This window comes from Peromyscus eremicus, chromosome 8a, assembly GCF_949786415.1.
Source record: "Peromyscus eremicus chromosome 8a, PerEre_H2_v1, whole genome shotgun sequence".
Classification (NCBI taxonomy): Eukaryota; Metazoa; Chordata; class Mammalia; order Rodentia; family Cricetidae; genus Peromyscus; species Peromyscus eremicus.
Window position 1 is genome coordinate 86962478 of NC_081423.1, and position 13117 is coordinate 86975594.

Sequence of the window (13117 nt, forward strand, 5' to 3'; positions counted from 1 at the left end):
TCTCTGTGTGTGATTTATTTGGGAACTGGGTGGTGGGTCTCTCAAAGAGCAAAAGCCCCCAACAACACAGGCTTTGCTCAAAGGGTGCAATATTGTTTGATGTTGGGTCATAGGTGCTTCAGTAGAGAGAGAAGCTCACCAAGATGCTAAGCCTTCATTTTCTGAAGGAGCAGACAGGTACAGGCTTCTTGGGAAATACTGACACCCAGCTAACTCACTCCAGTTTCTTTATTCAAACAATTACAAGGTTAACTGGGGCTGGGAAAGGTTCAACTACCAAAGTCATCTTGCTCTTGCTGCACATGAGAGCAGACAACCCACACAGATCTCAGTCCCTTTTGATCAAAACTAAGAACTCCAGGTCTGCCAAGAGTGTCTTAGGACCAAGGTTGGTGCAGCTGCAAGTTCTCAGGTAGCACCAAGTGCAGACTCCAGAGAGAACATTTCTTCAAGGTTTAAACAGTCTCAAAACAATTTCTCAGCCTCTACTGATTAACCCAAACATAGCAAGGGCTTTGCTGAAACATTTCTCTCAAAGCCAGACACAAAGGCTTTACTATACATTTCACTTAAAGCCGGACACAAAGCCTCTGCTTACATATCACTACAGTACAAAGTTTCTGCTAGATAAGAGGGATACAATTTGACATCTACTGCATAGTGCACAGTTACTACTTTATGTATTCAGTTACCATTAAGTATTGTATGTTTAAAAATTGCCTGTGGAGTAAATTTCAAATGTGAGGTGATGACTATGTTAACAAATTTGATTCAATTGTCCTATTCTCTGCACGTATATTAAAACACACTGGACCTCATAACATAGTAGTTATGAATTGTTAATTTGAGAGTTGTTAATTTAAAAATAAATGCAATAGAAATAAAATACTAAATGTTTACAAATCAGGGTTTTAAGACAGGAATGGGTATCAATGAATGAATGAAATACTATAACACTTGCTAAGCACCACAGGCGTTATTTTTAAACTCATAACTTTGGAAAGATGAAAAAAAAACGACAGGGGATAAGAAATTTGTTCATTGCACACAGTATGGCAGAATATGAACTGTATTCATCTATTTAAGGTCTGTGCTGTTCATCTCAATGTAGACAAGGAGGAATTCAGGTTGAGCTATCGCCAGGGTCCAGTCTTGGCGTGGGTTCAGGTCCTGAGATAGGGCAGGGGCGTCGGTGTAAGGAAAAACTCTGACGACCAGGTGAACTGCACTCAAGTGGCCCCAAATAGCTCGAGCAGTCTTTATTTCTACTTAAACAGAGTTCTTCTTACCAGAGTTACAGGAACAGCGTTATTATGGGCTCCTATTTTTGACTTTTTATTCCTTTTTTGTTTGTTTGTTTTTGTTGTTTTGTTTTTTGAGACAGGGTTTCTCTGTGTAGCTTTGGAGCCTGTCCTGGAACTCACGCTATAGCTCAGCCTGGCCTCGAACTCACAGAGATCCGCCTGCCTCTGCCTCCTGAGTGCTGGGATTAAAGGTGTGTGCTATCACCTTTTATTTTTGACTTTTAAGAAATACATTATATTTTAAGGAATACATCAAAATCATTATGAAAGCTTCCATTGTTCCCCTTTATGCTTCCCCAAATACACTTTCCCACCCCTGCATAACCTTATTCTAGACACAGAGTTCAGCATTTTTGCAGCTTAACTAGATATCAAGCCAGACACATCCTGCTCTGCAGCACTAATGTCAGCTGGCAGCACTTGTGGTTACAAAGTTAAAAAGTAATAGACATGGGCACAATTCTTTAAGGACAACAATATTCAAACCTAGACAATTCTTTCATGTCTACAAGATATGCTTTTATACAGTTCCCTTTTCTACAAGAGAGTCCCAGGTCTCAGTCTCTCTGTAGAAGGCAGACTTTGGTAAGGCACTCTTTTCCCATCTCACTATACCGTACTTCTTCCACCAATATAAGCTCCTGTGTATGGTGAAGGTGGATCTATCCATCCCATATTTTATATTGCATTTTTCCCCACTGGATACTAGATCTTAACATTGATTCTGTCTATATGCTTGGTGTCCAGGGAACTTACTCTCAACAGTTGACACTATGTGTTTTCCTGTGACTTTTCCCCTATTTTTTGTATGCCTTACTCTCCTTTCCAGAACTGTGAAGACATGGTTAATGTTCCAAGTGTTGTTTTCTCATATGTACCTAATTGTCTCTATTGAGTCAGAAAAGTTCCCAGGATTAGGAGTTATAGTTAGTAATTCCAGATAAGAGTTTGGAGAAGCATTAGTCCCTTGCTGAAACTTACGGGAAAGTATTCGAGAAAGAGCATAATTTTGAGGGAAAATTATAGCTGTTGCATGTGTGATTGACAAAGTAAAACTAAAAACCACCCATATAAATCAACAATATAATGAGAGAGAAAAGAGCCTGCAAGCTGCATGAATTTTGCAAATTCCTACGCTGTCCTGTGGACTACTGGTCTTTGCCAAGTGAGAGTCCATTTCCAAAGGTGCCTTGCCCTGAGGAAACCCACTGGACAGTTGTCACATGCTGATCTGAGTGAGACTAGGCTCCATGGCCACCAACATGTTATAATCATTTGTCCCACTCCCTTGCTTTAATTAGGCCCAGCTGCTTCCTTTGGGGGGAGTTTGAGTCGGGGGATGGGGAGTTGTCTCACAGATGAAATGATGTCGCTATTATATCCCTAAAGTGTATAAATCCAGTTTTGTGAATATAAACATTATTTAGGCCGTACTGAATTTGTAAATTCTGTGAAGTAAAGAATGTGTTGAAAATTTACTGATCTGTTTATAAAGGTAAGATACTTGAAGGTCAGCAAGATGCCTCAGAGAGTGAAGGTATGTGCAGCCAAACCTGATGGCGTGAGTTCAGTACCCGGAACCCACATGATGGAAAGAATCAACTCCTTAAATCCTTTCTAATCTCCACATGTACGGCTATGGCATGTGTACCACATTCCCCTAAAATAAAAACATGTAATAAAGTTTTGTTGTTCTTGCTTGCTTTCTTTTTTTTCTTTCTTTTTTTTTTTAAAATTTTTATTTAAAGATTCTTTGTCACAGACTTTTGGAGAAAAGTATTTTCAACACAAAATACAAAAGTATTTTCACAGAATTTACAAGTTCAGTACGGCCTAAATTAACGTTTATATTCACAGAACAGGATTTATACACTTTAGGGATATAATAGCGACATCATTTCATCTGCAGGACAAAAACCCCATCTCCCGTCTCAAACTCCCCCCAAAGGAAGCAGCTGGGCCTGATTTAAGCAAGGCAGTGGGACAAATGACCTCGAGTTGCTGACCCCTGGAGAACAGGGGGCATGGAAGGTGCTAGAAGGGAGGATGGAGGTAGTCCAAGGACGGACAGAAGACAAACCTGAAGTTGGGGACAGGCCACAGTGGGACAGAGAGCACCAGGGAAGGACAGCGAGCTGAGCAGGAGGCAGCTGGGCCCGCAGTCGGAGGACAGTCTCCCAATGGTGTCCACAACCGGCCTCGGTTGGATCGGGTGAGGTCACAGGCCCTTGTGAGGTGTGGGGACGCGCGCGTGCGCCACCTCAGCGCTTTCCAGGAGGCGCCCATGCGGCAGAGGCTCGCCGGCTCCGCGGCTTTGCCCGAGGCCTGGGAGGACCCAGCGGCTCGGTCTTCGCAACTGACCCTTCAAGGCAGTTCCATGGGCGGAGCTTTGGGCTGATCAGGTGACCTGGGGGCGGGGCCTCGCTGGGAGGGAGCGCGCGGGAGGGACGAGGCTAGAGCGTCTCCTGCCCGAGACGACTTGAAGCGCAGGATGGAGGACTCGAGGGCAATGGTGGGACAATCCAGAGACCAGGGTTGAGAGGACCCTGAGGTGACAGAGCTGGAGAGGCGAGACTTGCTGAGGAAAGGGTTAAGCCGTCTCTGAGGCTGAGGAGAGAATGCAATGCTAAAGGAGAAAGCGAACCTCAGTGTAGCTGGATGAAGGATCGTTCCAGAAAGGTGGGGAGGTATCCAAGTGGTCGGGCCAATGGTTGTCCTAGTCAGGTGGAGACTTCGTGGTTGGGAAACTTGCCTGCGCCTTCAGCTTTACGGCTGTTAGGTCATTTGTTGTCAGTTTCTGTGTTTCCGTGTCTACTCAGGTTTTTACCTCACAAAGGCGGGGCTGGTGGGAATCCTCCACAGCATAAGATCTTGCATGAGGTGGAGGCTCTCTTGTTAAGCACACATGATAAGTGGAGGTTAATGTTTGAACATTCATCGGTGGCGTTAGCCATGATAAGATTCGATCTGCCATTGTGGAAATCTGTCACAGAATATTAATACTTCACAATAGAAAAAATTCACTGATGGTCGCAACTAGCACTGTAATTCAACTAACAGTGTTGTGAATAGCTCATCAAATATGGATTGGATATTAGTAAAAAACATTGTGAATTTAAAAAATGTTGGTTATTACATTTGTATAACGTGAAAGTCTTTGGTGTGAAGCCAGGTTAAAATACCTTTTGTTTGCAACGATGTTGACTTCCACTCCACACAATTTTTTTTTTCAAGAAGTTTTAAAATTATGTGTATATGTGTGTCTCTATGTGGGTTTATGCGTGTGAGTGTAGTGCCTGAGGCCGCTAGAAGAGGGCATTAGATTCCATGGAGCTGGAGTTACAAGCAGTTGTAAGGGACCTGTCATGGGTGCTGGGAACCCAACTTGGGTGCTAAGAAAAATATTTGCTCTGAACCTCTAAGCCATATCTCCAGCCCCATGCAGTGTAATGTTTTGAGGCAATATTATGTTATTGTTATTATGTTAATATGTTAATACATATTGTTATTATGTTAATATCTTGGTACAGGAGACCAAGAGTTTTGGAGCTAGATTTCCTGAATTCAAGTTCTAATCCCTCTGTTTGCTAGTTGTGTATTTCTTTAAAATGACGACAGTGACAATCCCTTAAAGGGTAATTGTGTGGACTGTGTGAAATAATTCATGTTAATGTGTTTATTGTAATGTCTAGCACACACTAAACACCCAGTAACACTGTGGATGGTGTTTTAGCATGTCTGCGTATTATGGTTGGTTTGAATAAATATAACTGGGCTTCTCTTTCATGTCATTTGAGATATATTTCTCTACTTCCCTGTATACTAAAAAGGTAAATTTAAGAAACTGGGTGATCTCTAATTTATCATCTATTAGCTGCTTTTACTAGTTTTTGCCCACCAGCCTATACTGATGCCATTTATTAGGCATTATATTCTGAGCATTACATTGAAGAGGCAATTTCAAGCAAATAAATATAATTCCTTTATCTTTTAAACAGGAGTATGATCTTTTCTTTCTTTTTTTTCTGTTTATATTTTCTCAGGAAATCCTTTTATATTATTGTTCACTTATATTCATTCATCAAGGCCTTTGGGTCCTGAAGGACAGAATTTACCTCCAAACAGAAAAATGGAGAAAACACATTTATTTTGCAAGGTAAATTATTCAAGACAGTTTTTTAAAAGATTTTTTTTCTTCTTTTAAAATTAGTTTTATGATTGCTTATTATTCATGATTGTTAAGTAGTTAGAGAGTATAAGGTTCTGACAAACCTGATTAGTGGCTGATAACTTTTGAACTCTTTTAGTAGTCATATGTTGGACTAATTCAGCAATAATGTAGTACTATATCAAAAGAGCTTCTAAGGCATATCATGGAATTCTATATACAGAAATTAGCATATATAAATATATTTTCTCTTTTTGGTATGGCAATTTTTAGGCTATCAAGCAGTTTAAGCATTTGTCAAAGTGGCTGTACCATGCATTCCCACCAACATTAGATAGGCTTTTCAGAGAGGGGTGGGGTTCCATTAGCTCTTCATCCTTCTGTGACAGGATGTGGATAGGTTCAGTCTTGTAGAGATCTTGTGCAGATGGAGATCTTGTGTAGATAATCACAGCTGCTATGAGTTCAAGAATCCCATAGCCATACCATGCCTGGACATCAGAATTCCACACCTCTTGCTATCGATTCCTCAGGGTCCAAGGGGGCTTTGCAATGTCTGGCATGGGATATCAGGGGAAAAAAAAATCTACGTACACTATGTTCTTATGTCTGTTAATTTTATTCCTCTAAGACAAAATTCTATCAATTCAACTATAGCTCCACCAGGCATTCAAGGCAGGAACAACTCTAGACATATCAAGCTCTATATCCGTCTACTCTATTTCTCTGGGATGAAATCCTGTCTTCATAACTACAGTTCCATCCAGTTCCCCAGCTCATAGTTCTGCTAACGACTAAACTCCTATGCTTTCAGATTCATCTTCGTCCTCTGTATCCTCTTTCTCCGTCTCTGCTGCTCTCTACTCCTGGCACTCAGAAAACTCTACTGGAGATCTCTATGGAACTTCTGTCATCCTCTCTTCTTTCTAGACATGCTGTTCTTTCTGTCTTAGTCTACAGAAAATGCCTGTCCTTTCTTTCCCTGGGCATGTGGTTCCCTGCCTCCTCAGGAATGTTGTTTTATCTCTCACCTTGATATGTAAAAACCTCTTTTGTTTTCAGTCAAAATGCTCTGGAGAACCACTAGGCCTCCTCAAGGCAGGAGATGGTCTGAGCTTCATTAGCACAGGAAACAAAGCTAGGCATCTCCTGCCAGCTTGTCTCCTAAACTCAGCAGGGCAGTTAGTAACTTAGTAGGTTCAGCAGGTCTGGGGAGCTGAACTGTTTACCAATAGGTCTGGGCACATAAGGATTTCATAGCAGAAGACAGCTGAAATATTAAAGGCTGGGTAACACCAAATATTCATAATAAATGACTTTGTCTTTTGACAGACCCTTGGCCGGTCCAAGTTCAGCTTTAATACACAGCTGAATCGCTGATATATTCTTGTGGCCCACAAGAGCTCCTTCAGGCTTTTAAATTCTTTTTCCTCTTTTTCCTCTGATGTTCCCTGAGCTGTTTATGGTTGGACATTTGTTTTAGTTACTGTTCTATTGCTGTGAAGAGACACTATGACCAAGGCAACTCTTACCAAAGCAGGCATTTAATTGGGGGTTTGCTTACAGTTTCGGAGGGTTAATTCATTATCATCGTGATGGGAAGCAGACAGTCATGGCACTGGAGCAGTAGCTGAGAACTTTACATACTGATCCACAGATAGCATGGGGAGGGAGGGAGGGAGAGAGAGAGAAAAAGAGAGAAGAGAAGAGAGAGAGAGAGAGAGAGAGATAGACAGACAGGCAGACAGACAGACAGACAGACAGACAGACACTGGGGCCTGGTGTGGGCTTTTGAAGCCTCAAAGTCCACTCCCAGTGACACACCTCTTCCAAACAAGGACACACCTGCTCTAACAAGGCCACACCTCCTGATCCTCCTGAAACAGTTCATCAAGTGGGGACTAAGCATGCAAATATAAGAGCCCATGAGGGCCATTCTCATTCAGAGCACTGCAGCATCCCATAGTCATTTGTAGTTTGACTAGTTATTTATATTTTGACTAGTTATGACTAGCTATATTTATATTATGACTAGTTATAGTCACCAGGGACCACTGTGAACAGAAGCTTTTCTTATCAAAGCTAATAGCACTTTCCTGTGGGCATACACATAGTTATTTAGAAAGCAGCTGGACAGGCACATGGTGTCCATTTAGTGAGGCAGCTTCCCCTCTAGCTTCCTCCTGGCTTTTGACCGGGCTTGCAGTTATACCTGTGAGTGCCCTTTTGTGGAGCAGGCATCAGATCCAATGAGAAAGCAGTTGATTATCCCCCCAGTTAGCGTGCCGTTATTTACCTGTGAGCTCATCTTGCCTGGCCAGTCGATATTGTTATACACAGTAAGTAAGACAGTTGCTGACAATTCTCTCCCAGCAGCCTGCATAGCAGCTTCTAGCAGCAACGAGGGAGCGTCCAGCCGAGTTTCGGCTTGGTTTTCCTGTGTGTGTGGTGTCTTTAGCAATAGTCTTACTAGCTAGTTCTGGTGGCAACCGACAGTCATGGCAATTGCTGGTATTCTATATTATTACAGGTATAGTCACCATGCAGTCAGTACATCAGAGAATGAAAACATTCCTTTAGTTTAACTGAAATTTTGTCCCCTTTGATCCTTATCTTCCCTTTCTCCATCCTTCCTCCTTCATGTCAGTCTGTTTCTATTTGAGAATTTTAACATGCATACACTGTATCTTAGTTATAGCTGCCATGCCCTTCCTCCCAACTCCCCCTGGACTCTCTCAACATGTCTCCTTCCTAACTTCATGTCGGTTTTGTTTTTTAATAGTGCACTGAGTTCAGTTATTGCTAGCCAGAGGCATATGGATGTAGTGAGCTATCAGCATCTTTAAAAAAATTCACTTTTAATGTGTGTGTATGTGGGGGGTGTTTACATGTACATGAGTGCAGGTGTCTGCAGAGGCCAGAAGACAGCATTGGATACCTTGGAGCTTTAGTTATAGACAGCTGAGAACCTACTGATATAAGTGCTGGGAACTGAACTTGGGTCTCTGCAAGAGCAGTGTCCACACCTAACTGCTGAGCCATCTCTCCGGTTGCCTGACACGCCTCTTGATAAGCACTTTTCTCCTACTTTTTTTTTTTTTTTTTGGTTTTTCAAGACAGGGTTTCTCTGTGTAGTTTTGCGCCTTTCCTGGAACTTGCTTTGGAGACCAGGCTGGCCTCGAACTCACAGAGATCCGCCTGGCTCTGCCTCCCGAGTGCTGGGATTAAAGGCGTGCGCCACCACCGCCCGGCTTTCTCCTACATTTTTGTGAGACCAACATTTTGAATTTCACGTATAACTAAGATCTAACATTATTTATCTCTCTATGCCAGACTTATCTAATGTAGCATATGCCTTCCAGTTCCCTTCATACTTTTGCAAGTGACAGAACTTCTATTTAAGTCAGTATGGTATTGTACTGTGTCTATATGTGTGTCCTTTATTTACTTGCCAATTGGTACACACTTAGGTTGATTCTGTATCTTGGTTATTATGAGTCCTGTTGAAATAAACATGGGAATGCTGATATCTCTTCAGTACCTTGATTTTAGTTTTTCTGAGTTGCTGTAATTATGTGACAGTTACATTTGAGGAACATCTATACTATTTTCCAAATTGGCTGTATTAATTTATGTACCTATCGTTGTTGTAGAATATTATTTTAACTGTGTAAAGGTGTGTTACATTTGTTTCTGCTGCCTTTGTTAACGATGCAAAGATAAGTTACATTTGTTTGATTAAATAAAATTAACCTGGGGTCAGGAGGCTGAGTCAGCAACTAGCTGACAGGAAGTGGTAGGGAGGAACTAAGTGTAGGGAGGAACTAAGTGTAGTAAGGGTTCTTTACTGGGGGCTGAACAGAAGGACGCTCCTTTTTTTTGGGAGATGCAAGCAAGGAGAGAAGGTTAGCTACTTGCTATTCAGCCTCTCTGAGCTAGCAGGATTTCACCTCAACCTTTGAATCCTGAGTTCTATAGAAGGATATATAGAGATTTAGATAAAGTTTCCTTTAGCAGCATAATAGAGCTGGTGCCTGAGGGAACAGAATTCCAGCCTGGCTGTGGCCTCTGCGGCCGAACTGCTGCTGGTAGCTGTAGAGTTGGAATTGTCGGTTGGGACAGCAGTTGCTTAAGGTGCAGCCACTGTATTGAATGCAAAACATTTGGTGTCTAACACGGGGTGCCAAATTATAGCTGGTTCTTTTTTTTTTTTTTTAATTCTTTGGGGGCCTGCCACCCAGCTCCCAAATGAATATACAGAGACTTATTCTGACTTATGAATGCCCAGCCTCAGCTTGGCTTGGCTTGTTTCTAGCCTGCTTTTCTAACTTAAATTATCCCATTTCTCTTTAACTACGTTTTGCCTCTGGGCTTTTTACCTCTCTTTATTCTACATATCTTTCTTTCTTTCCTTCTTACTCCATGGCTAGCTGGGTGGCTGGACCCTGGCGTCCTCCTCTCCTCTTTTTCTTGTTCCTTGCTCTTCTCTTGAGCCTAGATTTCTCCTATTTTTTCTCTCTGCTGGCAGCCCTGCCTATTCGTCTCTCCTGCCTTGCTATTGGCTGTTCAGTTCTTTATAGACCAATCAGATGTTTTAGGCAGACAAAGCAACACAGCTCTACAGAGTTAAACAAATGCAACATTAAAGAATGCAACACATTTTGTGTCATCAAACAAATTTCCACAGCAGAAACAAATGTAACACATCCTAAACTAATATTCCACAGCATAACATCATAGTACATATATTCCCATTTCCTTTCCTCTACATTTTGTTCAATTAATCTTTTTGATAACAACTATTTGTGATGGTTAGGGATGCCAACTTGACAGAATCTAGAATCACTTGGAATTCTGTCAGCCTCTTTTTTTGTATTCTTTTATCTATTTTTTATTCTTTGAAAATTTCATACATGTGTGAACTATCTCTTGGTTGTATCTGCCCCAATTCCCTTCCTCCTGCTCTCCCAGGGCTCTCCAGTATACCTCCCTCCCAACTTTATCTTGTTCTGGGTACTTAGAGCCCATTATGGTTCTATATGAATTTTAGGATTGTTTACATTTCTGTGAAAAGTAACATTTTAATTTTGATAATTTCATCAACTCTATAGATTGTTTTGTGTAGACACACAATATGTGTTCTTCCAATTTATGAGCATAGTTTGTTGATCTATTTATTTTTGTCTTCACTTTCATATTTTTTTACATTTACTTATTTCATGTGTACAAATGTTTTGTTTGCATGTTTGTATGTGCACCCTGTGAATTCTTGATGTGTGCAGAAGTCAGAAGATAGCATTGGATCTGGAGCTGGAGTTATGGATGGTTGTGAGCCACCATATGGGTGCTGGGAATTCTTTGCAAGAGCAAAAGATGCTCTAAAGTACTTTTCTAAAGCTGCTTCTCAAGTTTCTTTTATTGTTTTATAGTTTTCATTGTTACATTGTTACCATTCTAACAGGCATGTAGTGGTATCTTGTTTAACTTGCTATTTCCTAAAAACATGATGGTGGGCATTTTTCATAAGCTTAGTTGAAATCTATACATCTTTGGTGGCAAAGTTTGTTCAGAGTTTTTACCCATTTCTAAATTGGCCTGCACATGTGCAACAAGGACGGATGCATCTGCATGCACACACATGTGGATACACACATACATGCAACACACACTGTTCTTTGTATATTTAGAATAGCAATTCTTTATCAAATGTGCCCTTTGCAAATACTTTTTTCTAGTGTCTGGCTTATCCTTTCAATCTCTTGATGGTGTTTCTCATGCCTTTTAATTTTAATGGAGTGTAATTTATAATTTTTTTCTTGCATGGACCATGCCTTAGGTTTTTATCTGAAAATAGTCCTTTTTTGTGATAAAATGATTGTTTTGAAAACACATGATAAAATTTTGCATCTACATATATTCATGAATGTTGTGCATTTTATAATTACACAAGATATTAAGGGATATGTATTCCTTTAGAATAATAGTGTTTGAATGAATAAGATCCTTTTAAAACCAAACTCCCTTTAGTTGAATGTTATATCTGATATGTATGTGGGAAAGAATATTCGTGATTGTGACTATTAATTATCCTCAGACAGAAGAAAGTATCAATGTATCAGTTCATGACTCTGATTCTTCCACAACTAACTTATCATCAAGAAACATTGAAAGCAAGAAATACAGCAAAATTTCTAAAACAGCAGGGAAGAAGAATACATCTGACACTAAAGCCTTTGTCCCAGAGTATAAAAGAATGTAAGTTAAAAACTTTGAACTTACACTATGAAATTATTCTTTTGCAAGTTTAAGAAATTCAGACATGCAGCATATGTGTTCTAACGGTAGGATTGTGTATATTTGTGGTCAATTTTTTTTAGGAACATGGTTTTAACGGTTGCACAGCTGTAGCTAAACCTGTGCAGCTACACAGCAGTCTCAATGGTATCATAGAGGTCCGGTTAGTTGGGAGCAGTGGTTCATAGGTCCGTAAATTTGTCTTCAAGAGAATTTAAGAAAGACATGGAAGGGCTCTTCCATCTGTGCTTGGGTTTGTGAAATTAGATCATTTGAATCCTTGTAGTTCTTTTTATTTTATTTTTTTTAACATACTATGTTATGTGGCTGTCTTTTATTAGTTAAAAAAAAGTTCTGTCATTTTTTTTCTTTGTTTTTGTTTGTTTTTTGAGACAGGGTTTCTCGTTGTAGCCATGGCTGTCCTGGAACTTGCTTTGTAGACCAGGCTGGCCTTGAACTCACAGAGCTCTGCCTGCTGTTGCCTCCTTGGTGCTGGGATTAAAGACATTCGCCACTATGCCTGGCTTATTCTGGCATTTTGTACATACCTAGGTCTTTATTTTTAATATTTCTTAAAGGCAGAAAAAGAAAAAGAAAAAGTGCTTATTAGAAGAAAAACTTTGAGAAATTGTTTGGGGTTTATCTCATTTTTTTTCTACCAACTAAGTTCTGGTCTGCTGGACTAGTGAAGTTAGAAATCACTTGTATATTGCAATGGAGAAGCAATTGAACTAAAGTCTCTCTACCATAAATTTGTGTTTCTATTTTGCTTAATACAACATTTTGACCACTATTTACATTTGTAAGGTCACAAAGAGCAAGGCAATTATCTCTGGCAAGGAGTGGAAGATAGTGCAAGTATCTCTTTACGTGCATTAGTGTATTCAGCACATACTTGTGCCTTGGGAGACACATGCCCCGCAGGAATGGGATGTAGGGCAAAAGTTTTTATTCATTATTTTTATCAGACCATTCACTTTGCCATAAAATGTTGGAGTGAATTCATAGTTTAAAACACATACTTTAAAAAATATGAGAGATTAAACCTATATAGCTCAGTAGGAGCCATGAGTAAGTCAGAAACAGGAAGACTCAACCTCATTGAGGATATAGGGGTTAGGTGTGGGGAGGCAAAGCAGTAGCAGATTCCAAACTGTGGCCCATGAATGGGTTATAACATGAGTTCAGGAGGTCCCTATCAAGTTTTCTTTTGTAAGGAAATAGATTAAAATTAAATTGAAGACATTGGAGTGTTGTTTTTTTTTTAACACAACTGCACTTTGTAAAATAGGTTCTGTTATTATATATTTGGTTTCTTTTTCTGTCTCTATTTCCTAATAGAAAACATATT

At 40.2% G+C, this 13117-nt stretch overlaps 1 protein-coding gene and 1 long non-coding RNA gene across 2 annotated transcripts in view; one reads left to right on the plus strand and one right to left on the minus strand.

The window, feature by feature from the left end:
• Nucleotides 1–1053: 1053 nt before the first annotated feature.
• Nucleotides 1054–4280, minus strand: LOC131917834 (uncharacterized). The gene is made up of 2 exons (XR_009380743.1): nt 3385–4280; nt 1054–1170 (listed from the first exon to the last, which is right to left on the minus strand). It is a non-coding gene; the product is annotated as an uncharacterized LOC131917834 (long non-coding RNA).
• A 1069-nt stretch (nt 4281–5349) lies between these two features.
• The window catches only part of Efcab13 (EF-hand calcium binding domain 13), a 129952-nt gene continuing 122184 nt past the window's right edge, over nt 5350–13117 (plus strand). The window contains exons 1-2 of the mRNA XM_059270740.1: nt 5350–5460; nt 11567–11727. Coding sequence (XP_059126723.1) covers nt 5434–5460; nt 11567–11727 — 188 coding nt within the window. The 5' untranslated portion in view covers nt 5350–5433. The remainder of the gene's footprint in view (nt 5461–11566; nt 11728–13117) is intronic.